The sequence below is a fragment of the Paroedura picta genome, chromosome 10, assembly GCF_049243985.1.
Source record: "Paroedura picta isolate Pp20150507F chromosome 10, Ppicta_v3.0, whole genome shotgun sequence".
Taxonomy (NCBI): Eukaryota; Metazoa; Chordata; class Lepidosauria; order Squamata; family Gekkonidae; genus Paroedura; species Paroedura picta.
The window spans coordinates 32,178,768-32,205,488 of record NC_135378.1 but is presented as its reverse complement, the minus strand read 5'-3'; the positions used below and the strand labels follow the sequence as shown (position 1 = coordinate 32,205,488).

The 26,721-nt window shown below is 41.4% G+C and overlaps 1 protein-coding gene across 3 annotated transcripts in view; it reads left to right on the top strand.

Moving 5' to 3' along the window:
* Nucleotides 1–26,721, top strand: part of DLC1 (DLC1 Rho GTPase activating protein) — a 415,065-nt gene that overhangs the window by 134,717 nt on the left and 253,627 nt on the right. For 2 of the 3 annotated variants that reach the window (XM_077302061.1, XM_077302062.1), the window contains one exon: nt 20,209–21,357. In XM_077302061.1, coding sequence (XP_077158176.1) covers nt 20,323–21,357 — 1,035 coding nt within the window. In that variant the 5' untranslated portion in view covers nt 20,209–20,322. Of the gene's footprint in view, nt 1–170; nt 593–20,208; nt 21,358–26,721 lie in introns of those variants that run through there. The other variant, XM_077302060.1, reaches the window with a different exon arrangement.

Here is a 26,721-nt window from a genome sequence, read left to right as displayed (position 1 = left end):
GTTTTCTCCTTGCTCCTCTCTCTCTCTCTCTCTCTCTCTCTCTCTCTCGCACACACACACACACAACTACTTTTTCAGCAGCAGGAAATACTTTTCAGGCAATCTGGGCCTGGATTTTTGAGCCTCTCCTCCCCCCTCCTTCACAAAACATCAGTCTGCATTTGCTAGTCAGAAGTAGCTAGGGAAAGCCTGGTATAGTTTCACTTACTAAGAGCCACTTCCAGCTGCAGTACGAATTTTGGTTAGAATCACACATATGGAGGAAAAACTGCTGAGAAGAGAGCAGTGATCTCAGCAATGAAATCTGAACTCTATGCTAGTGGAGGCTGAGACAGATTCGGTGAGGAGGGGGTTCCTCGCTTCTTTTTCGCACACACCGTAAAAGTATGTAGAGAAGAAAAGTTCAATTATTGCTACCTTCTGTGCCGTCTCGGTGGGGTAAATTGGAAACTTTGGTCTAATTTTCTTGATAATGAAGTTGCTCTGATATATACAGATCTTTTTCTCGGATCTGTGTTACGGTCAGGATGCTATGATGAGACTTACTACCCTGAGGATCTCAGCAGTATAACTGAATGAAAAAAATGATACAGTAAGTGGGTTATTGCATGCCATCTCTGTCTGTCTGTCTGTCTGCCTGTCTGTCTGTCTCTCTCTCTCTGAATATCTCTCCCTTTAAAAAGTGGATCTGAAATTAAATATTGCTATCTCAATTTTTCTATAGGTGCTTATATCACCTTGCAGTTGATGCTAGCAAGGGCTTCCTTATGTATTTTGCAATGGCTATAAAATTAAGATATGTCAATAGATTTCTGTATCAGTTTTACTAATAAGAAGAGGGCTGAAGCTTTAAAAAAAATTCACTTCAACCTCAGGTTGACAATTTTTTGCTCTTCAGGCATTTCTCTGATGGGGGAATTGGCCCTCAAATGGTCTTGTCACGTAGGTACATTTATAATATATCAATTGAATGCGAAGTAGATGTATCATTCAACAGGCATGAAGTGCTAGATGAGGAGACAAACTCATAGCAATGTATTGTAATGGATTACTTTATCATGTGATGTGCTGGCATGGTTTCATGGATGGAAGAAATCACCACATGCCTAATGCCACCTACCCTGCAGTTTATGGGTTCTGGTCATGATTCCAGGGATGTTATGGGGGGGGGGGGAGTTGTTCCATCCAAAAGGGGTATGGAGTGTGTGTAATACATGCATGCAGTTACCATATAGTAAATGTGTTTTACTCCTCCATTATTCCTCCACTAAACCAATAATTGGAAGAGCTACAATCCTGTACAGAGATGGGCACATTTCTGTCTAACATTTAGTGTGAACCTATGCAAGTTACTCCAGTTTAAGGCAGTTGATATCCATGGAGTCATTCTGCATAGGATTGTTCTATACCAACTTTGTCCAAGATGTTATTTTAGCCTGAGATGGATTTTTCTTCCTACTCTCTTTCTTGAAAGAGTGCAAAAGAGTAGAAATAATCCCACAAGATCAAAAACTTCATCCTGCCAATTTGGAGATTAACTTCATTGAAATTTCCTTTCATACATATCGACAAACAGAGTGCCTTGCTGGATCAAACCAAGCCCCATTTGAACTCTATTTCCAGCTATGGACAGTTGGAGAACATGAAGTGTAATTCCTTGTGGTTGGCTTCCAGCATGAGAAAAAGAGAAAGATTGCCTTGGGTTACCATTTGGCTATCTTGAGAGCCAGACAGGTACAGCAATTGTAGTATCAGACTAGAATCTGGGATATCCAGGTTCGGATCTTCACTCTACCTTAGGAGCTGGCTCCAGTGGGTGACCGTGGGCTAGGTGCCGTATTTCAATCTAATGTAATTGACAGCATGGTTGTTAACAAGGATCAAATGGAGGGAGAAAGAATGAAGTTGTAAGCCGCTTTCCCGTTGGGGGGAAAGTGAGGTATAAATTTGTAAATGAATAAATTATTTTAGTTGGAATGCTTTTCCAAGATATTGTGTGTGTGTGTGTGTGTGTGTGTGTGTGTGTGATTGTTACTTCCAGCTTATGGTGATCCTATGAGTGAATGACTTCCAAAACATCCTATCATTAACTGCCTTGCTCAGGTTTTGCAAACTGAGGAACATAACTTCCTTGGTTCAGGTCCATTACGAATGCACATCTTACTGAAGATTTTCAGGGTAGTAAGCCTTTAATATTCACTTCGGATTCTGTGGCTGTCTTATGCTTCATTATTTCCCCTCTTGTGTACTTTCTTCAGCATTTTTCTAAATTGGGGTGGAATGTCACTTATGACATGTGAAGGATGGCATCCTAAGATTAACAAGAAAACATGCAAATACCATATCACAGCAGTGCAGTTGCATCCAGTAAGTGCATTTCATTTAAATCCATGGGGTTGAGGTTTTACACATGCATTTGAGCATTAGTTTGTTAAATGAAGGGGAACAGAAAGGAATACAGGAAAAGGAGTCAAAAACCAAAGTTGAAATTGACCACACTTTTTTGAACACTGACAAGCAGCTGCAAAGTGCCTTTTTCCATATTGGCAAACATGAGGGGATTCTCTGCTGTGTTATTTATTATTTATTATTATTGGAATTTATAAGCACCCCCTCATGAGCCTGTAACTGATTAGATCCTGGAATCATAGTAGATAACTCATTGAAACTATCAACTCAGAGTGCGATTATAATAAAAAGAGCAAATGCCATGCCAGAGATTACTAGGAAGGGAATTGAAAACAAATCACCCAATACCATAATGCCCCTGTATAAATCTGTGGTACGGCCTCGTTTTAAATATTGGTTGCACTGCACTTCAAAAAAGAAATTATAACATTGTGAATGGTGCTGAAAGTGCACCTAAGGGAATGGAGCATCTTCCTATAAAGAAAGGTTAAAGAAGTTAGGGCTCTTTAGCTTGTAGAGATGATGACTGTGGGGTGAAATGATAGAGATTTACAAAATCATGCATGGGATAGAGAATCACAATAGAAAAACTTAGAACAGATAAAAAGAAGTACTTCTTCATTCAAAGATTAATTAACAAATGGAACTCACTGCTAAAGGAAGTGGTCGTAGCTACAAAAATAGACAGCTTTAAGAGGGGATTGGATAAACATATGGAACAGAGGTCCATCAGGGGCTAGTAGTCACAAGGTAGAGATGAAACACTGTTTGTGGCAGCGATGCTGAGTATTCTTGGTGCTCAGGGGGCAACATGGGAAGGCTTTTGAAGTTTGGGCCCTGCTGGTTGACCTAGACTCCTGGGTTTTGGTTACTTTATAACACAGAGTATGGTACTGCGAAGGTCATTGGCCTGATCCAACATCACTTTTGCTTATATTCTCCATATTTCCATTGTACTGTGTTTGCACTTACCTGGATAGGGTTATAATTACTAGAGATCTGTGAAGCTATGGCCATTCCTGCAGTTTCTCTTTCTGATTTTTTAGCATTATCATCATCATCATAGTCTTTATTACGGTGCTAGACCAGTAATCAAATTACAATGTACATAAAGTATTTATTGGTAATTAAAATAATCTGGAAACCAGTAATCTGTAGCCTCCTTCTGTTTGGAAAGACCTGTGGCCCTGGTCCCTCCCTCCCCATGTGAGTGAGGGGAGTTTGGTCCCTGGTCCCTAGCTTGGTACCTTAGGCCTCAGGGTGCCAGGTACCAAATCTCTTGACCCCGTCCTATGGCTGGTGCCACCCTAGGCAGGGTCCTCATAAAGGTGCATCTCTTACTTACGTTTAGCTAGGAACTCATGATTTTAAATCAGTGTTCTATGTCTATTTCATTCTTCTCTTTCCTTGCTCTACAACTAATCATTTGTGTAGATTCCCCAGTCATGTGAAGCATTAAACTGCTTCAGGCAGTCCAGGCCTGAAAAACCTGTGATCCACCAGGGCAAATGCTTCATAAAAGCTTGATAAGCCTCTTTTTTTCCTGACTGCTTGGCACTGTGCAAATGTTGTGGGGATGCTGCCAAACATCTGGCAAGCCATAATGCAAAGTTGATGTGCTGTTGTGGCTTTGCTAGTTTACACATTTTGCAGGCCTCAGATAGCCCAATTGGCATGGATCTTTGCATGAGCCAAAGCAACCCCATTCACTTTAGCGTTGTGTACCACTCTAGAAACACATGCCTGTAGGGCAAATGGAGCATAAACCGCTATTGGAATCCAACATTGAAACAAAATTCACTATGTTCATTAAAGGAAGGAAAAGATACAATTATATTTTGTATAACATAAGATCAAGTCAGTTGGCCAAGTATTTGCTTTCAAAACTTGGAATTATTTTGTCTGATTCACTCAATTTTTCTGAGTGTTAGGAACACACAGCTGGGGAACCCACAAGGACCTGAAGGGCCACCTTACTTCTCCCTCCACCACCATTTCCTCTTGCATGCCCCTGAAAGCTCTCATAGACTCTCCCTTTTTCCTGCTTCCTTCTCTCCTTCCCATCCACCAGCCACCCTAATTTCATCAGTTCTGTCTTCAGCTCTTCACTTCTTCCCTTTCTCATCCTAGAAAAACTAATCAGGTCCAGTTTTGCAGAGGGAAACATCATTTCCCCTTATATCCACTTCCCACATTAGTTCTATTTTCAGTCCCCTTGGTAACCCTTATATCCTCATCTTCCCCTGCTTCCTTCTCTTCATCCCATTCACTGGCAACCTATCCCCTTCCCCTATTTTCAGCTATATTTATTTATTTCATTTATATCCTACTTTTATCCACAGTAGGGACCCAAAATGGCTCACACCACCACTTTCTCCTCTGTTTATTCTCACAATAATCCTATGAGATAGTTAATGCTAAGAACATGGAGCTGGCACAAAATCATTCAGTGAGCTTCTGCAGCAGAGGGGAGATTCATACCTGGGTGTCCTAGATTCTAGTCTGAAACTTTAACTGCTGCATCACACTGGCTTTCAAGTTGTGGATGCTCTTGAACAGTAGTGGACAGACAAGACTGGGTGAGTCATGCAAGTCATTTGCTACTCACTTGCTGGTTGCTGGTTAGTCTTCCCTTCAAAGCCAAGCAGTCCTGGAAAGGACCCTTTGCCTTTTACTGACAAAAATCAAGGCTTGAAGGCTGGTAATATCATTGTGGTTGCCTAGCGATTATCATTGAGGATATTAATTTCTTAAACCTACAGGTGGTCCCCTCCCCCCCCCTTTTGGGGGGGTTAGATTGTTCAGCAAAACCTGGCCTTTTCTCATGTTTATAAAAATATCTGTCTTGTCTGCCCTGACTTTAGACTCTAGATTTCAGTATCTGCAGATAGGGTCATGTTGAGAATTAGCCGTACTGATACCTTTGCATAGAACATGTGGCTAGCTTTGTATTTAATTCCATATCCCATACATCATGTTCCACTAGATTCATTTTCCAACTCTAGAAAATTTCTCTTTCTGGTCCTTTTTTAGAAGAGGACATCCTCAGAACCAACAGAGAAGCAGTACTTGAACAATCTTGAAGTTTGAGACTCTCCAGGTTGTACATGTGTTTGCTGTCAGCAAAGTCTGGCAGAACCAAAATTGAGCACTTGCAGTATCAGAGACTGCCATTGATAGAGATCCCTATGAGCCATTGGTCCATAAAGTAGCTTTCCAAAACATTTGTAGACCAGTCAGTGTTGAAATAATCTGCTAAAAGGGATCACAGATGAAGACAAACATAAGCAAGAGGTTAGTAAGCCACCTAAACTGGGCTGTAACCCAGGCCTGACTTGAAAACATTTATAGCTGAACTAGGTCAGCAAACACTATTGGGTCGAAGCCTGTAGAGAATAGTATGCACGTTTTCATGTTCCATGCTTTAAATGGTTCACAGTGAAACACCCATTTTAATTTCAGAACTTGCTTATTCAAATTCAGATATTCAGGGCTCACCTTAATGGGTAAGCATGAGATGAACCAAAAGGTGCTCAAGATTACTAATTCCAGGGATAGAAGCCCTAGAAAGACCCAACCCTTGAACACTGCCCATTGGCTCCCTGAAGCAGGAAACACTGAGAAATGCTGGGAATATCTATTTGATCAGTAGCCTTACTGCTGGTCCTGGGGTGCTGATTGTTTCTCTTGCCTTTCTGAGCTATGACCCTTGCTCTCTTTACAACTTCTAATCTTGTGGCATATGCTCCCTGCACTTTCCTGTGACTTTGGCTCCTGGTTTACCTTTGGTTATAGTCTTGGCTTCTGATCTTTTAGCCTTCAATTGCCTCTTGATACTGTCCCTGGCTTTTGGTTCTCCATGCCAGATCCCACTTAACTGACACCTGTGATTGTGGCTCTGACAGCTGTACAACTGGCAAAGTATTTGTTCTCCTCCCCCTTTCTCAGCTGTGACCTACTTTGTAGCATGGGAGAGAACAGAGGCAGACATCCAGGATTTTTCCCCTTTCATCCCCAATAGCAACAATAAAAATGTATAATTTAAGATGAAACCAGATGGGATCCAAAAGAGGAACAATCATATTGCTATGTTAGATCATCAACATGACCCAACTAAACTATTTGTACATGCCCTAGAGGTTAGGCTTGTACAAATTATCTAGTCTGCAAGATATGGGTTTTCAACATCCTTTTGCAAGAATCAAATGATTAGGTTTGGATTATGTGCTGCTCTATTTTAACTCCCTGGGCGCATTGCTGTTGTGCACAATAGAATTCTTGGGACTGTTTTCAGATGTGTCAGCTACATATATTCAGTCTCTTGTCCCATCTCTGTAGCTTTTCCTTTTTTCCTCTCCCCACCCTTCTTGTACTCCACAGCCCTGATCTTTGCCAATCACTTTCAGAATTATTTAGTCATTCACAAATCTCAAGCCAAGTGACTCATAATTGTAATTTATAATCCAAAGATGTTTGCCAAAATAGTTTGCCTTGTAAACTTTTTGGAAGTATACAATTTGGATTGTCTTGATCCCAAATCTAGATTACTTTTGCATCAATTCTTTACCTTGAAGGGTGACAATCAGAGCAGAGGTCAATGGGCCTTTTAACTTATTGGTGAAGACCCTGGTGGAGGTTGCAATGCTGCAAGGTCAACACAGCTTAGATCAAGGCATGGTGTTGGCTGTGGCCCATGTCAAAGTTCAGTGGATCCTGTGGTGCTGCCAGCACCTTTGGGACCGTTTGGCTTAGCTTGTTCCAATCATATATCCAAATATACATTATAGGGTTAGTCAATAGAAAATTCATGTGTTGGTCTGTGAGAAAAGACTGTAACCTCTTGGTTGTAGGGGATGTAAGTATCTTCTTCCAGTTGATGCAAACTCTGATGCAGATGATGAGGATGCTTTGAAAATTCTCAGCATCCAAGTTTCTCTTTAGATTGTGGAGCTCTGAATTACCTGGTCTCTCTTTCCAAATGGAGCCTTTGTCCCATGTTTTGTTTCCAAATTTTGCATCAGAATTCAGTTCCTGTAGTTCATGAACTACAGGAACTGAATTATTATCAATACACACATGTGCATAGAAGACACATTACAATTTAAAAAGCAATCTTGATGGGATTGCTTCTTTTTAGTAGTGTGTTAGCAATTTACGAAGGTAGCATATTCACCTAACTAGAACATCGAACAAAAATAATTGTGATGCCATTGTAAATCATGGTTCTTAGTTGTTATATTTGCCTTGATTTATTAGTGCTTTAGTAACAGGGGTGCAGAGATAAAAAAAGTCTACATGATCCAAAGGAATTGAAAGATGTGCTAATTTGTGCACATTCCAATTCTGAAATGAATTTTTGAAATTCCCTTAGTTAAGCCAGAATTTGGAAGTGATGCAAGGGAGGACAGAACAGAATTAAGAAAAATAAAACATTGTAAGTATATGTGTGGGAATTACGGGGCAAATAACTTCCCCCTGGGCCCTTTATTGATGGGAGAACAACGTTGGAAAAGGCATGAACTCCTCCTACCTCTGTTCTGCAAACCTCAATTGAATCAGACCCTTGCAAATCTTTAAAATGCAGACTAAATGAATCAGGTCCTGGTAATCTGGACCCAACTCATTAGGAAACATAATGTGTAGTTTGGCCCAGCTAAATGTCTGGTTAAAAATTAAATGTTTGGTCTTTGAGCTTAAGGACAGTAAGATGAACACCAAGCAAGCTTAAAGTGGGTGGGCATTCTAAAGATGAGGTGCCACCACTGAAAGAGCCCTATTTCTGATTGTCACCTACTTCATCTTTATAGACGGAGTGCAGAATTTAGAAAGATGATGATAGCAGTATGGGAAGTGGCAGTCTAGCTACAAGCCATGTGTTGTTGTTGTTGTTAGGTGCGAAGTCGTGTCCGACCCATCGCGACCCCATGGATAATGATCCTCCAGGCCTTCCTGTCCTCTACCATTCCCCGGAGTCCATTTAAGTTTGCACCTACTGCTTCAGTGACTCCATCCAGCCACCTCATTCTCTGTCGTCCCCTTCTTCTTTTGCCCTCGATCGCTCCATGTAGAGCCATGTAGAGCCTTATAAGTAAGAACCAAAACTTTGAATTGCACCAAAAAGCACATCGACAGCCAGTGAGATTCTTTCCCTTTCATTTGGTTTCCATTCTACAGGATAGTGATGGCTCAAAAGGACAAGCAAAGATTCTCCAGCAGCAGAATTCCCTGTAGATCTGCCAGAGCATTTGACCAGTAGTCAAACTAAGGCCTGAAGCATGTAGAATTGAGTAATGATAGCTGTAGGTTAGAAACGTCTGTTGCATTTCTTGCAAAATAGTCAATAGCACAGACTTTTGTGTAGCTGAAACACTTAACAGCTAATTCCATCAAGATAATGTTTTCCATAAACTGTTTCCCTTTCCATGGCATTTCTTTTTACGAAGTTCCTAGGAGTCAGCATTTCTTTACCTGAAAACTGGAAATTGTGACTTTCTTTACAGAAAACCCTGGCTTAAGCCTCATCCCCTTTAAGCAGCCGAGTAAATCTTGGCAAGTCATTTTCAGCAAGCAGTTCCTTCAAACTGTAGTGTTGTATGAATGAATTATCTGTTTTTTTACTAAATGCAGTTGAGTGGTCCCCGGTGAGTGGTCCCCAGTGTTGAGTGGTCCCCGGTGATAAAAAGGTTGGGGACCACTGGTCTAAATAATGAGACTAGACGAGGCAGATTTACTGTATATAATAAGACAAACTTTACTAGCTAAACCAGGTAAGAGAACTGGAAGGTAAAAACCAAGAAAATGCTTAGCTCATTACATGACAAACCAGGGTCTGGCCATGGCCGGGCAGCTAAGAAATTTACATTTGAAAACTGACCATTTGACCCACTCTGCCACTAGTAGCAAGATTAAGCAGTTTAACCATTTGACTGGCAGTCTGTGGCTGGCTCTTGCTAAAAGACAAAGTCCCACACAGGTGACATGACATCACAAAGAGCTCATCTGAGTTGCCTGGAGAGGAAGCAATGCCTCTTACTAGGCTTGGCAGGGCCGGGGGGGGATATCTAAATGGGGGGTCAGACAAGGTGCCAACTTCCAGAGAGAAACTGGAGACCCACTGACATGACATCACAAAGAGCTCAGCTGAGTTGCCTGGAGAGGAAGGTATTCCTCTTACTGGCCTTGGAGTCAGGAGGGGGGGAGAATCTCTACATACACTAGGAGTCAGACAGGGGGCCAATCTCCAAGGAGAAACTGGAGATCAGCTTGTTGAGAAAAAATGTATTCCCTTAGCAGAGTTACTGTAGTTAAAGTTAGCAGAGTCATTGTCCAAATTATGAGACCAGACGAGGCAGATTTACTGTATATAAAAAGACAAACTTTACTAGCTAAACTGGGTAAGGGAACTGGAAGGTAAAAAATAAGAAAATACTTAGCCCATTACATGACAAACCAGGGTCAGGCCATGGCCGGGCAACTAAGAAATTTACATTTGAAAACAGACCATTTGACCCACTCTGCCAGTCTCATTAGTAGCAAGATTAAACAAGCAGAGTTCTTCTCAAAACAATGTGAGGAAGTAGAATTCTTTCTCTTCTTGACAAACTTGTGTACATTAACAGAAGAAATAACCTATCCTGGGCTATAATAAGCAATTCCACAATAAATGTAACTAAAAATGTCTTATATCTTCTTTTAATAGAACAGCCAAAATGGCCTCCAGTTTTTAACCGTTTTCAAGTGAGTTTTCATCAGTGGTTCTTTTTCAACTTAATGTTTGCTACTGAAGTCCTTCAATAGGATTAATTCTTCTTGGCAGAATTTAAATAATATATATATGGCCTTTGGCTCACAGGTACGGGGAAGTTTAGTCGAAAGACTGTTCCTCTTACTGGAACAGTAAGGGATTCCTCTTACTGGTCTTGGAGGCCAGGGGTGGATCTGTACAAACACTGAGTCAGACGGGGCCAACCTCCAAGGAGAAACTGGAGACCAGCTTGTTGAGAAAATCTGTGCAGTGCCATGCCAAGGGAGAGCCCCAGCCATGGCAGCTGCTGGAGAGCACCAAAGGTGAGCCGGTGGCAGAGTAGCAGGGGAGCCCCCAAGGCAACAGCTGGAGAGGAGGATGAGAAGGAGCTGTGGCCAAGTCCCGACTGATCTACGTACCAGTCCCCGGACCACGGATTGGGGACTGCTGTTCTACATGAATCCCTAGAGACTTGCTACAAGTCAGACAATTCTAACCTGGATAGATAGTTGGTTTAATTCTGTATAGGCAGCTTTATGTTCCTGTGTGACAGAAGAGAGGCTTTAAGCCTTCCTCCCCTGTCATTTTCCTTACCAGAAAGAACCCCAGGGAGCAATTATTTGTCCTGTTGAGGAAAATAAATTGGTCATGATTCTGGGCTGTAATAGTTTGCATTGCAAATTAGTAATCCCATGGAAACAAAAAACTTTGAACATAGAAAATGAGAAAAAAATTATGTGAGGGAGAAAATGAACTGAACCCCTTCTTTCTGATATAATAGCTTTCCCCTTGAAGCAGAAAGTATTGTTATATGGGTAGCTTGAAATGCAGCATTCTCTTAGGGTTACCAGGTTGACCCTGGCCACTGGTACAGGGTGGAGTTGTCAAATCCAGTTCTGGAAAACCTTGGAGATTTGAGAAAGCCTGAGGATGACAGGACTCATTGGTGTACAACGCCATAAACTTCACAATCCAGCACACCCATTTTCTCCAGAGGAAATGATCTCTGTAGTCCAGACATGTGCTGTGATTTTGAGGGATTCCCAGGTTCTACCTGGAGGCTTGCATCCCTGTATTTTCTATCTGTAATGGCCCTGTTCCCAGAAGGCTCATAGTACATGACATTTCTAATCATGAAGTTTTGATTCTTAGCTAGATTAAGGAATGAATTGAGCCTAACAGTTGTCCCACTGTTCCTATCTATTCTTGGACATATGGTCTTTCATTGTATCTTGCAGGCTTTTGGCCATGTTCCACATTACTCACTCAGTAATGAAGCTTCACAGTTCTGAGTAATCAAATTTAGGTAATTAAAAAACAACAAAGTTTGACTAGTTTAATGCCACATAAAATACTAACAAACCAGTATCTCTGTTGATGCAGTAAGCATTTCAAGTGTCCCATATATCTGGTTGACAGGTGATAAAATATAATGGCCAGATTCTGAAATACTTCAAAGCGTATAAGGGGGCTGTAAGAGGACTTCAGGGGAATAATGGAGTGTATCCCCGCTCCCCAGGAAACCCTTATGAAGTCTTATGATAGGGGTTGTGCATTAGCGAAAAGGTAATTTTGATATACGGTTTTTAAAAGTCTGCCAGCACATGGGGAACTTATTTGCTGTTGTTTTCATTTTTAAAAACAATTACTATTTAAAAAAACAGTTTTTCAATTCATATGCAAAGTCAGTAGTAGTAAAATTAGCTGAATTATTAAAACTGATAATAGCTTCTTGGATAGCCATATTTTTATGAACACTCAGAATAACTTGATTTCATATCAGTCTTAATAGAAGAAACCATTTATGTATTTTAAGTTCTATTTGTGGAGAATCAAAGAATTTCTAGAGAATCTGGGGAATCTTCTTTGAATTATTATTTTCCCTTTTTTCCTGCTGGTCAAACCTTCTTGGTCAGAAGCAACAGAAGTCAAGGAACTGGAGGAACCACTACTTTCTCCTTTTCATGCCCAACTCTATAGTAGGCAATTCAGGTCACATAATGTCTTAGCTGGGCTTGGTGTGAGAATCTGGGGTTACAGAAGGTTGGGGAAGAGAAAAGAATAAGATAAGGAGGACTGTAATTCTCAGGACCATGTATGGCCAACCTTCAATGAACATAGTGTAGCAAAGGCCAGCCCTTTAAGGTTCAATGATGGTCTTTATTTCCATTCCTGTTAAATAGATTTATCTATATGTATTAGATCAGGGGTAGTCAAACTGCGGCCCTCCAGATGTCCATGGACTAAAATTCCCAGGAGCCCCTGCCAGCGAATGAAATCAAGAATAAGATAAGGAGGACTGGAGCTCTGACCCTAGCAACAGCTTGGGCTTTCTCAGGAAAGAAAATCCATTGATAGCATGGAAATTCTAGTATTGGTATAGAACACTTGGGCTACAAATAAAGATCTTAACAGCCTCTGACCTTTGTTTCTGCCAGTCCATATTAATGTGATACCTAGTATAACATCTAGTGAATAATTTAAAATACTCTGTGGTATTTTGACTCTTCATTTGACTCTTATATATCTTTGCCTTATTAATTTCATCAATATATGTATAGATTTGGCATTGTTTAGTGTTATGTTTAAACATTGATGCTGTAATTGTATTCATTTATTGGAAAATGCTGGTCAAAGGACTATAAATACATGAATTGAATGGACTCTTCATTGGGTGAATAGTCCCCTTTACCTGTTTTTCCTGACCATGCCTTTGAAGTAAATCACTATATAATCTCCAGTTTAATCTTTTTGTTTTTATTTTGTTTAAGATGTGGTCCAATTTTCTTATCTCGTCTTTTTATCTGCCAGTGGTTACAATATGGTTGTGGACATATTGCAGGTAAAAGAAAATCTTAAAATTTAACTTAAGATCATCAATGAAATCAAAAGCTCAATGTTGAAAAGGAGAATTGGGAATTGTAGTCCATGGACATCTGGAGGGCCGCAGTTTGACTACCCCTGATCTAATACATATAGATAAATCCATTTAACAGGAATGGAAATAAAGACCATCATTGAACCTTAAAGGGCTGGCCTTTGCTACACTATGTTCATTGAAGGTTGGCCATACATGGTCCTGAGAATTACAGGCTGTGTGGTATGTGGCTTAAGATTCAGAACTCCCAGATTTTCCTACATACACAGGCTCACTCTCTGACCCTAGGGAATTTTAAAATTCTGTTTTACTTTATATTTCCTGTCTGCATGTCATAAAAATGAACTGTGCCACTGTTGTCTGGCTGTCTTATTTGTTTATGCAGAGAGCTGAAATTCTTTTGATGGACAGTGAGGTGTCAAATGATTTAGTCTTCATTATTTATTTCAGCATTTAGATCATTTAGCTTCTGCTAAATGCCTGGCTGTGGATCCGTCAGCTGTAGCAATGTCCAAATTAAACAGCAGTGTTTCCGTTTATTGTTTTCTTCACCTGATAATATGTGCTATTTGTTTAACAAAACAAATGAATTGTTCCCATTTCATCACAATCTGAAAAGTAGATGATGCTGGTCAGCCCTAGTGTATCGCTGTGGAGGGATCAGAGCCCCATTTTTCTAGCTTTAAGGTTAGAGCTACAAAGTATACGAAACAGAATATTCTGTTTTCAGTGGTGAAAAATAGTAGTGAAGAGTGTATTCTGCAAGAGATGCATTTTCATACTCTTGGAATAGCGGACAGCACTTTGGACTGAAACCAGGTTCCCCAGTATTGTTGAGCCCTTGAGTTCTTTTCGAATTCCGAGACTGGGAGTAGGAAGGCACCACTACAGCAAGTGCATCCAGCTAGAAAATGGCTGCCAATCGGGTTTAGAGCCAATCCCAAAATGTTGTGTGGTTGTAGGCCAAGTATCCTTCTATAATGAAGGCAGCTGTTTCTGAAGGGGTATTTCCTCCAGATACCAAATGTGGCACCTTTGCTTAAAGGATCTCCTGCTCTATTGAGGAGCAGGAAAGCCCAAACTGGCTGTTTGCTTTGGAAAAGAGACGATTTGGGGGAGAAGCATGTGGATGCTAAGAAACCCATGGCACCCAATGGCAAGTGTCTATGTATTAGAAGAGTGCCTTAAAAGAAACTTAAGAGTACTGATGAAAGACAGTTTGAACTGAGTCTGTATCTCATTCTGTTAGATAACCTCTCCTCATCACATGATAATATTGCCAGATATTTTCCCCCATCATACCTCATGTCTCCATGTCATTACACTGTGAGAGCCGTGAAACAGAGCAGGTGAAACACACAGCTAAATAGTTAGGAACCTAAAGGCTGAGCTGCAAATAAATCTTTAGTTTAACATATGCATTTTTATTATGATTACGTGGACATAGAAGTTAAAAACAATGATAAAATCTCAGTTGCATATACTGTGTAGTACAGCAAGTACAGAATCAGCCTTACCTCATGGAACATATGAAGGACAAAAACCAGATGCATTTCAACCCCCAAGGGGTGTTCTTCAGTAGTCAGATAAGTTTAAATGCACATGTACAGTATATTAGGGCTTGCAAGGTGATAAAAAATCTAGAAAGTGATGCTCTGATATATATTATATATATTAGAGTGTCTAATATGAAGTCCATATTGTGAAATGTTATTCAAAAGCTACCAATGCTCTTCTTCTGCTTAACCCATGAGAATTTTGATTATGGGCATGTAATTATAATAAATGTATTTTAAACTAAGGTGTTTTTTGTTTGTTTGTTTTGCAGCTCAACCTTTAGGTTCATAACTTGTCTTGTCAGATTCAAATGGGTGGCCATGTTGGTCTGAAGTAGCACAATAAAATCAAAGTCCAGTAGCACTTTTAACAAAGATTTAAATAAATCTTTGTTGGTCTTAAAGTTGCTACTGGACTCTGATTTTACTGTCTTGTCAGGTTAGTTTTTTGTTTCCCTTTTTGTTTCTTTATGCAGCAAAAGAGTGTCAAGACATGAGGTAAGTCGGTGCACTCATTCAGTTGAGGCATGGAGAGCCTGACACGAGGCTGCCTCTTTCAGCCGGAATTCCATATTGTATGCAGTTGATTCTGTGAACCATCATTTCAGTTCTGCAGACATGGAGAATGTGTATGTGAAATTGAAGTAGGCTGGCCTCAAAAGGGAGGTTAAAGGCCTCTGAGCATGCAGGCGCTCTGTTGTGAAAGTCACTTTGTCAAGACATAATTTACTGGGGTTCAGTGGCTCAGTCATAATTCTGCAATTCTTTTTGGGCTGCCTACTTTTATACCTTCAGGCATGTGATTTGTCAGGACAGCTTTGTGGTCAGGGTGTTCAATCAGAGCTTCCTTTGGTAGGCTGAAATGACCCAGAACAAACTGAGCAGTTAATCTTCTTTATTGCTGGAATCAATAAGCAGATCCATGCTAAGTGCTGACAGTTTCTATGCAGGGAGTGAGAAGGAGAAGTGGCTGTTCCTCAAAGCTGTAGGATGTTACAACCATGAAGGAGTTCTCTGTTGTTGTCACTGTTATTGAATTACGCCTTTTTATTTAGTTACGGTGCAGGAGAGCTGCATTTTATTTCCTTAGGCCAGGTAGCTTTTAAATTCAAAACTCCCCTGTGCCACTTGGGGATTGAGGCAGGGTGCTCAGAGGTCTGAAGAAAAAAATGTGCTGTCCCTTTAATAGTGGTTTTGTTTGTGGAAATGGACAGTTGATCTTTTTGTGGAGTGGAGGTCAATTTACCATCCCCTAGTAAAGATCATCACCAGGAGCAAGGACAGGATGTTTTTCTCCAGCCCAGTTGACAACATTAGGCTGAGGCCACAAATAGTCATGGACTTCCACAACAAAATGAAGGACTTGCCTGAGGACTCCTAGTCTGTTTGTGGCTGAGGTGAGATCTGAGCTGCCTGCTGAGGAAAGATTTTAATTGCTTGATCATTTTCTTACAGGGTTGTTATGTGCGAGCACACTTGAGAATCATTTCTCTAGCCCTGGTACGAAGTTGTATCACTTCCACAATGCCAGCTCATACATACAGTCTTGGAAACTTATGACTTTTGAAGCTTTGTTTATTTCACTCTTACAAATTACTAATATAATAACAGATGTAACGCAGTAGGTTTCTGAAGAGAACTCTTTCTTCTGCTCTTTGTAGCATTGTGCGCAAGTGATTCTGAGCTATAGCCAGCGTCATAAATTCCACAGTCAGCTTAGCTTGGGAGAGTCTGTACAGAAGCATGTTCTAATGACTCAGATTCTTGGCACACATAATCTTGTCATAAGAGGCTTATTGGGAAGATACACATGAGAAGGTAAGCATGGGCCCATGGTACAACTGAGCATGAGAAAGAGAGGCTTTGGTGCAGCAAGCGTTAAGAGTCCTGCTTTGCAAAGCTATCCTTATGACACAACCGCATCTTTGTGAGCCACAATTAGAAGGCATAGAAGAGTAGGTTTTTATATCCCACTTTTATCTACCTTAAAGTGTCTCAAAACAGCTTACAACCACATTCCCTTCCTCTACCCACAACAGGCACCTTGTGAAAGTAGGTGGCGTTCAGACAACTGTGACTGGCTCAAGGTCACCCAGCCGGTCTCATGTGGAAGGCAATCAAACCCGGTTCTCCAGTTTAATGTCTGCTGCTTTTAACCATTGTACCTCACTGACTCTCAAAACACCATGCTGGTCCTTAGAATCAGCCTAACTATGCAGTGACATTGCCTCTGAAACAGACCACAGAATCACTCTCTGAGTCCTACAGTAAGGTCATTTATTGAGCATTGCAGTGATCCATCTTGTGTGTAAGCTAGTTTGTAGCCAAACACAGGGATACCTGAAAATCCAGTTAAGTTAAATGAGATGCATTGACATTCCTATGGCAGCATTTGCAACATCATTCTATCTGTATTACCAGCACTTCGTTGTCTGCTTTGTTGATTCTTGTTTAGAGAAGATTGCTGTTTTAAGGAGGTCCACATCTGCTAACTGCCTGTTAATCAGATGACTAAATGGATCATTTGGTTGTCACTCTTTCTTGCAATCCATGCAATGAAACCTGCCTCCATTGCTAAAGGAAACCAGAATCTGGAGCAACCAACTGATCTTCAGAAGAAAGTGTGCCCTCAGGACAAATACTTCGGCCTTTTTGGATGAATTTGTTTAGAAAATGTATGTGCTGCCTCTCCAGGGTCTTGTTCAAAGCATCTCACAACAATAAAACAAAACTGCACAGGACAATCAAACAAGAAAAGCCAATAAGCAATAAAAACAAGCCAGGCCAATTAAAAAGAAACTCATAAAAACAAACCAGAAATTAAAAACAGCATAAAAGAAACATGGAGCAGACTTAAATCATTAAGCAGTCTTTAAGCTAGAAGCATACCTTTGGACAACAAAGAAGAAGCCAGGGTGAAAAAGAAAGAGATGGCCTGATTTGGCACCTCATGGAAAGTAAGGCAGATGCCAGGTGAGCCTCAAGAAAGAAGGCACTCTAAAAATCTGGTATTGCTGCTGAAAAAGTCCTATCTTTGGTTGCCGCCCATCTTAGCTCTGCAGGATGGGGGTTCAAAAAGCAGGGCTTGAAAGGGAATGTCTGGTGGACCAGATGGACCAAAAAATCTACTGACAGTCTAACTCTCAGAGGGTATGTGGGACATATACCTGCTCTGGGGCTACTTGATCAGGGCCCCCTCCCCTGCAAAGACAGACATACTGAGATGCCATTCCCTCCCCCCCCCCCCCCCGTTCCGGTTACCGGTTGGTTTCCCAACCTCCTCCTTGGTTCCTCCCTCCTACATACTTCGCAAACACACACACAGAGACATACAGGGACTACCTTCCCCCCCACCCCCCATTTCCCATTTCCTGTTGGTTTCCCAACTTTCTCCTTGGTTCTTCACTCATAAACACATACAGACTTCCTTCCCTTCCCCCCTCCTGTTTCCCCATTTACCTGTTGGTTTCTCAACCTACCTACCTCCCAATCACACACACACACTCTCTCTCTCTTCCCTTCCTCTTTCTGCTTACCTTCTCCTTGATCCTCTACCACTGCCTCAGCCCCCATTGAGCATGCAGCAGCTGGCTAAGCCCCTGGACCTGACATGGATGCTGCCAAGGCCTTGGGAATGGGGCAGCCACTGCCTTGGCCCCCACTGCGTGCTCAGCAGCTGGCTAGGTCCCCGGGCTGGCATGGCCACTGCCAAGGCCTTGAGGATGGGGTAACCACTGCTTCAGTCCCCACTGCACATGCAGTGGCTGGCTAGGTCCCTGGGCCTAGCAAGGTTACTGCCAAGGCATCGGGGGCTGACACAGCTGCTGGCTGGGCCCTCTACATCTTCTGGTGTGCTCTGTAGGTGGGACTACTGACATGTCTGTATTAATTTCCATTTGATGAGGTGTGCCAGGAGATGTGTCCCACATCAAAAATCATGCTAATGTCTACAAGGCAACTGCTTCCTCTAGTGCTGGTAAAGAAATGGGGGTAAGTGCCATACACCTAACTAAGCTTCTGTGGTTGTGGCAGCCAAACAGATCCTTGCCAGCTTGCACTGTAGCAAACATCAAATGGATTCAGAATAGTTCACAAATGAAGGATGGTTTCCCACGTGCTCATAGATAATTACTGTGTATACAGGATTTGATTACAGGTACATTTTTGATTCTTAAATATTGAAACATCAGTTGGTAGTTTCTATGCATAAATGGGTCCTCTATAGCTATAAAAGTTTACCACAAATACCACTTTTATGGAAAGGCAAATGCATTCTTTTTCAACAGAACAAGTCTACTTTGACTTTCCAGTTATCACATGGACTGCAATCAAACACTGAGAAACCAAGCACACTTAATAGCGTTTAGAATTATAGAATCATAGAGTTGGAAGGGACCTATGAATCATCTAGTCCAACCCCCTGCACTATGCAGGACACTCACAACCCTATCGCTCATCCACTGTAACCTGCCACCCCCTTGAACCTTCACAGAATCAGCCTCTCCGTCAGATGGCTATCCAGCCTCTATTTAAAAATTTCCAAAGTTGGAGAACCCACCACCTCCTGAGGAAGCTTGTTCCACTGAGAAACTGTCAGGAACAGCTCTAACTGTCAGGAACTTCTTCCAGATGTTTAGAGGGATTTTCTTTTGAAACAATTTCATCCCATTGGTTCTGGTCCGTCCCTCCAGGGCAAGAGAGAACAACTCTGCTCCATCCTCTACATGACAGCCTTTTAAATACTTGAAGATGGTTATCAGATGCTCTCTCAGTAATCTCCTCGCCAGGCTAAACAGACCAAGCTTGTTTGTTTGTTTGATTGATTGACTGATTGATTGATAGATTTTTATACTGCCCTCCTGGTGGATTGACTCAAGAATGGTGTACAATGTTATATGTAAAATACAGTAGTTAAAATAAGATAGAATTTAGAATTAAAATTAACTTAAAATGGTTAATACAAACATTAAAACTATCAGCAACAATGAGTTACATTCTGAGCACTCTATAAATGTTCTCCCAAGGACCAGACTATGGTCTACAGCGTCTTGCATAGATAAATAAGTAGTTCCCCCAAAGCCAATTATAAGCATTATAGAACCCTGCACTCTATGGCAGGATGCGGCTTTGGGGGTTTTAGCTAGAGGAGCCTTTTGCTCATAGAAGTATTGTTTTGGTCTCAGTCCAGAGTCAATTAAATCCAGCTTCTAAACAATAATGCAGTGCTCAGTTGTTTTCATGAAAAGGAAATGTTGACTTGTGTTGTATACAAAGACTCACAAGATTTAATGGGTTTGAACCCCATGGAAATAGCTGTCTTATGACAGAAACAGTGAAGAGAGACTCATTGTCAAAGTTTTGCTCATGGAATCCATTGCCTTCCCATTGAGTTGTTTATAACATTCTGTTTACTTCATTTGAGGGAATAATCAGCAAGTTTGCTATGCTAGATTATAGCTTCTGCCTTGTTTATTTGAAAACTATTAAAGCAATTCTGCCAAACCTCTAAAATTTTGCCTTTGTAACTCACACCCTTAACATTACTTTTGCACATCTTTTTCTTATATGTTTACTTTCTTAACCTAAAAAAAGCATCTAATTTTTTTTCCTTTTTGTTACAGATGTCCAGGAAGTAAAACCATTTGATCCAGTGGAATCTTTCATGGAAGCCATATAATGTCTTTCCTGGACTGGATTGTATTGCACTTGGGAACCTGTTGCTAAAGTACTATGACATGTCTGTAGCAATCAGAAAAAGAAGCTGGGAAGAGCATGTGACCCAATGGATGGGCTTGCCTTTTGGTTCGATTGACTCTAATATATTATGCAGGCATGGCCTAGTGGCTGACAACCTGCAGGCCAGTATGGAAAATGATGATGTTTGGAGCAGTGGCCAGAAAGAAACAAGGGCTTCCTTGCCAGACTGCTGTCATGGTGGCGAGCTGGTAGGTTTCCCCTTGAAGCTGCTGAGTAATGTTTCGAAAGAGGTGGATGAAAATGACAATCATCAAGAGGAAGAAGGTTTTCTCTCATTGGAAGCCAGCACGGAAACGTTGGTCAGTGTTTCTGTTGGGGGTGAGGAAGAAGACGGTGCTGGTGAGGGAGAATTCTGTTTAGAGAGAGCCAGCCACCACCTTGCTCAGGTTGAAGAGGAATTGCTAGATGGCAGTAGCAGTGTGGAAAGAGCAGAAACCATCTGGAAAGCTGAACCAAGAGTGGATGCAAAGAAGGAACTGGATGATGCTTGTGTGACATCCTGGAAAGTGAATGAACCACTGTATGTTACGATTCCCCAAACAGTGCCGGTAGAGGCCTGTCTTTGTGATAGCAGGGGAGAAAGTTTGGAACTTTACCATGACAGCAGCTCTTCAGAAAATGGTCTGAAAGAACACTTAGGTCAGTCTCAGGAAAATATTGTGTCTGAGGAGAAGGTGGGCCATGCTGCTGTTACTGCACAGCAGCACCAGAAATTGGAGCCTTCTCACAATGAGTGTGAAAAAACTCTCTGCGGTCCAGCACCTGGTAAGTTTTCTCCTGGTCAATGCCATGACAAATATAACCAAGAAGTCTTAGCCCCAGACTCCAGTGACTACCTTCTCCCATTGCCGGGCTCTCCTTTGCTACCAGAAGACAGTGATTTGGATGGCTTTGCAGATTCTCAAGAGAAACCCATAACAAGTGTGTCCTTGGCAGAAGATGGGACAGATTTAAAGAACGGTGTGGCCACACATGAGGCTACAGACAGTCAAGTCATACTACGCAAAAGAAAGGTAAGATGTATAAATGGTTAAAGGGTTGGGGTGTCATGATTTCTGAAGAATTTCTCAGTTGGATAATTCCTCAGTTAGATATATTTCAGTGGTTGAAATGGCTCTGTGAAGCACTGGGTACCAATCTTGTGTACAGGTAACAGTCAAAGGGACTTTGGGATCTGGCAAGGTCCCTCTCAAAATCCCAGATTCACCTTCCCTTCATTTGGTACTTTTTTAGTCTGTTCCTAATGTATTGTAATAATGCCAAATCAAATAAAATCAAATACTCTTTATTCCAGTACTAGACCAGCAATCAAATTACAAAGTACATAAAAGAATCATTGATACTTAAAATAGTATAAAATTTGAAACATTCCAGCTATAAGAATCAAAATTATAGTTTTAAAACTCACAGGCATTATCTCAAGCAATTGAGACTATCTCTATCTAAGATGCTCCAAATCCACTCAGCTCTTCCTTGTTTTGATAGTCTTCCAAATAAATCGGGTCACAACAGAAGTTATTTCTGTGTGTTTGTCTGACAACATGTCTTTGATTGCCTTTGAATTGGACTTATTCTGTGGGGATGGTATAAGTCCTCTCCTGAATTGATTGTATTGTAATAATGCTTACCATTGCAAGGTTCACTCAGGGTTATTTCTTCATTCCCGGCTGGTGGCTGGGGGAGGGGGGGCTGTCTTTTTAAAGAGTTTGTCTAATATCTATAGGCTTTATCAGGATTCCACAGGGGACTTTTGTATGTCTTGACATGCATGTCCCTTTCGATGGTCAGTGGCCTTGGCATTTAGAGACTTGGTGTGCTTTCTTGCAAAGCTAGCTGTGGTTGTAGGCCTTTGTGCACCAGAGGGTCATTCACTTCTGCTGTTCTCACATCCACTACTAATCAGTCTGAAGGGTAACTGTGTTTCATTAGCAAGAACCCTCATATTGACCTCCCTGTCCATGTATCTGATGCTTTGTCACTATGAGAAAAGGACATACGAGAAAAGTGTTTGCATGTTAGAATTCTCAGATGCCAGGAGATGCAAAAGGATGCTTAAGGTAACATAAAAAAGCACTTTTTAGACTGCACAATGTTTCCTCATAGTCCTCTCACAGAGTCGTTTTAAATCCCTCTTGGTAAGATTTCTCATCAGGCCTCTGGAATCCTTATTCACGAGAATTAATTTTGCCTGCAACTGGACTGCCAGATTAAACTGTAAATGGAGTCCCCCCACTCTCTAGCTATGCTATTTAATTCTGTCAGGCTGTCAGTGCCTATGGCTGGTCTTCAGCTCCTTGGTATTTGATAGCAGCAGTTAAAAGCAAATTGCTGACTCTCCTTTTGCCTGTTGCTAGGAAAGATATGCAGAGGGGTGCAATACAAGACCCAAAATGGCTGATTTCTGTAAACTGTAGGTGAGTTTGGCAGTGTATCAGTGATTCTTCTCACTGCCCAACATTTAGAATTACTAGAATGGGTTCGGGGGGAGGCTGGCATTTGGTCCCCAAATTTGGGGGATTGCAGAGACTGGCGGCATCTTGCCCTGAGGGGTTGGACTTAAGCAACAGGCACAGTACAGGTCAGGAAGGAGACCCAGAGATGCCAGAAGAGTGACTATTGCTATGGAGAAATGGCAGAATGATAAAGCATTCCCCCATCCCCTTTGTTGGGATTTGTGGTGTTTCGAACTCTATTTATGTTTGAGTAGACTTGTGAGAGGATGGACATGGTAACTGGATGCCAAAGAATGATTGTGAATGGACACCTAGCTGATTAGGAGAGGGCTGCTTCATGATGCACCCCCTTCCTTTCCCTGTTCATTCACTTCTGCCAATAAATACAAACGGGACTGTGTTTTCTCTGCCCATTCCCAAAAAGACAGTGGACACTTTAGGGAAAATTTAACTTATTCAAAGTAGCTTTGCAGTCCTGCAGCAACATGCCATTTAAAATCAATCTTGGAGCAGGAAACAAAGAGGGGAGAATGGGTGCAAGGGAAGGCAAAATGCTGCAGGGACTATCACACTTCCCCCCCCCCTCCATACAGGCTTGCTCCTGGTTGTTCCCTGATGTGAAATGAGATAATAAGTGGCAAATTCAGTTTTGGCAAGTTCCTTCATTTTGAGGCAAATCTGACCAAAACTCAAGCCAGCCCCTAGACAGCCTCAGGTTGCTGATGTCATCTGGAAGCACCACAAAATCCTGCCAGCAACCAGAGGCTATCCAGGGGCAGATTCCTCATACAGAATCGGTCTAAGAATATATATACAGTCTTCTATTAAGAAATATTTACAGAATCTATGAAAGCGCAGTATTGATTCAGTGACACATATATGTTTTTAAAATTACTTCTCAGAGTATCAAATGTTCAACCCAAGTGCCTTTTAAGGTAACTAGGATTTCCAGTTATCTGCATATTTGTGCACTGTAATTTATGAATAGAACAGTGAAGTTAGTATTACATTTACTCAGAACATTGTATTAGTTTATTATTGTATTAGTTTATTATTGTATTAGTTTATGGCATAAACTCAGGTTCATGTTGAATATGCATATGCATGACATGATTTCTCTACACTTGTTTAATGTACATGTGAAACTTAGTTCAGGCATTCATTCTACTGTATGGATAGAAGTCCTTTAAGGGATCTCTGGAATTTTCTAACCAGTCAGCTGACTAAGAAATGTTTTGGATGAAACCAGACATTCTTATAGTGGTAGAAGTGGTTTGAATATACATTCTTAGCCTGCAGCAAAATAAAAAGGGTTCAAAAACCACATGTACAACACTTTAGATAACACAGCCTTACTGCCTAGCCATAATTGTGCCCTGAGTTGTCCCAAGGAGGGAGAAGGGGGAGAAGCTTCCCACTGCCAACATGTCTTTAGTAATTATGGCAGCCTCTGTAAAGAAATTGTTCATTCTATGATCCAATATATAACCCTTGTTAAACATTAGGATCATAATTCTGTGTTGGAGGAGAACTAATATGTATACAGGATACAGGCATATTGTGAGTCTGGAAGTTATTATTGAACATGACCCCTTAGTCCCCAGGGTCTAGGGTAAAGTTAAATCCAATTTATTTAAATACCCCAAAGCAGTTTCTAAGGAAAAACACTCTCAAAGATATGAATACAGGTTCACTAATTGTCCCAGAGCAGAGTCCTACTTACAACCCCCTTCATCGAAGGCGCAGGCAACCCTATGTTACTTTTTGGGGACAGAATCCCAAACACCAAAAAGCCCTCTTGTAGCAGCAGGAGTTCTTCCAGTGAAGATTCTGAATGAGTCTTCAAGCTTGCTCATTGCAGTTGCCTTTTCCTCCTGGCATGATGGGGCAGCTCTGTACTAGGGTGCTGGCTTTTCAATGCACTCAGTGCACAGTTCAGCTGCCTGGACCATTTCAGCACAAGGAGTCTGTTCCTGGACAGTCTTTGAATGCTGGCGGGTTTTAGAATGCCTTCCACATGATGTTACCTGCATTCCGAGGCTGTCTAGTAGCTGGGTTCAGTTTTGGACATTTTTAACTTGTGATTTTGGGAATTGCCAAAACTGGATTTACATCCCTAAATCGCATGTCCCATCGGTGAGCAACCGGGGATAAGCCCATATGCAGGAGGAAACATGTGATAGTTTGGCAGCTTTGTCCAGCCTCACACCCACCCTCCCTTCTCAATTTCCTGCTCTGAGTAATTTTTTTAATGGCTGCAGCGCAACCACAAACCTACATTGTCAAAGGTAAAATAAAATCTTCTTTAACATGCCCACGGTCTTTTGGGGATCTGGGGGACAAAACACAGCAACTTTTCTGTTTTTTGGAGATGGTTGAAGCCTTCCCCGATAGCAGTGCCAGCTCTTTTTCCTCTGTCCTTTCTGGGACCAAAGCTTTGCAAAATGAGCCTTTCCCCGCAGAGCCTTTCATCATCACCTGCACAGTTACCTCCTTCTTTCATCATAGGGAAGGGTCATGCCAATCAAGCTTTGATTTCTCAATCATTAGAACCTTGTTCAAATATTGTATGTATGTACTGTCAATATGCAAAGGGGGTGGTCCCAATCGTTAGGTGGGACTTGGGGATCCCCTGGAATTACAACTCATCTGCAGACCAGAGAGATCAACTCCCATAGAGAAAATAGATGCTTTGCAGGGTGGATTCTATGGCATTGTACTCTACTGAGGTCCCTATCTTTTCCAGGTTCCATCCCCAAATCTCCATCCTGGATCTGGCAGTTCTAACTCCCAGCCCCTGCTAGTGGCCAGGGGAACCTGAATACCTTATCAGGATCAGACTGGGTAACTCTGCCAATATCTGTTTAGACTATTGTCAACATATGGTGCCTTTGCGCCTTTGTGAAGGTTTAGTGTGTTCCCAGCCACATGGGATAGTCTTTTACACATTGTATGACAAACTGTGGGTGGCTGGGGGTTCACACTGATCTTTAGCAGCCAAACAAGCATGAACACTGAAAATCATGGGATATGGGAAATACTTTATGGCTACGTGATCATGTTGATTAGAGGGAAACGACAGCACCATGGAAGATTATTACTCAATAGGAAGGGCAGGGACAAGATGGAGCTTTTGCGATGGAGCTTAAATGGGAAAATCTGAACCCGTAACAGAAAAATTTGTTTCCAGCAAAAGCAGTAGAAATCTTGCAATTTTGTTGCACTGTCTTACTTAATTGAAATTGAAATATTGTGTCATCCTACTTAGGTTACCATGTCATTTGTAATTTGAGTTTACACAAACACGACCATAAATATTATCTCTGTCCCTTTGGAAGCTGTGGAATGCTGTCTCACAGACATCGACCGTGTTTGGATAGAACCATGATGGATTCCAAACAATCTCAAAATATTTAAAACAAGTGTTGAACAAAGCACAGTCTTTAATGGGATCATTCCAGGCCCTTACAGTACAGCCTTTATGCAAATTTTAAGGTTGACACATTTTTGCAGCAACATGCAGCTATAAATCTGAGAGGCTGCCGATTCCGTCTAGACTGCGAGCCCAAGAAACATACTGCAACCGTTATGCATCAAGTCAGGAAACGCTGCCTAAAATGGTAATAAATGCAGTTTTATATATGGCTTCACAGCCACATGCCAGAATCTTTTTGACTAGCATCAGGAAACTACAGTAATTGATGTCCTGTACATTCCCCATTAAGAACTCATATGTTCTGAAATTCCTGACTATTCCCTATATAGTATCATGTCAACACATGCCTAAGTAAAAAGCTCTCATGCTGTAATGTTTATAGAAGTAGTCACATTAAAGCACAAAATCTTCATTTAGGAATTTATTAGTTTGACACTTATGATGACCATTCTGTGATGTCAGAAAAATGGTTTCCCTTTCATCTCGAT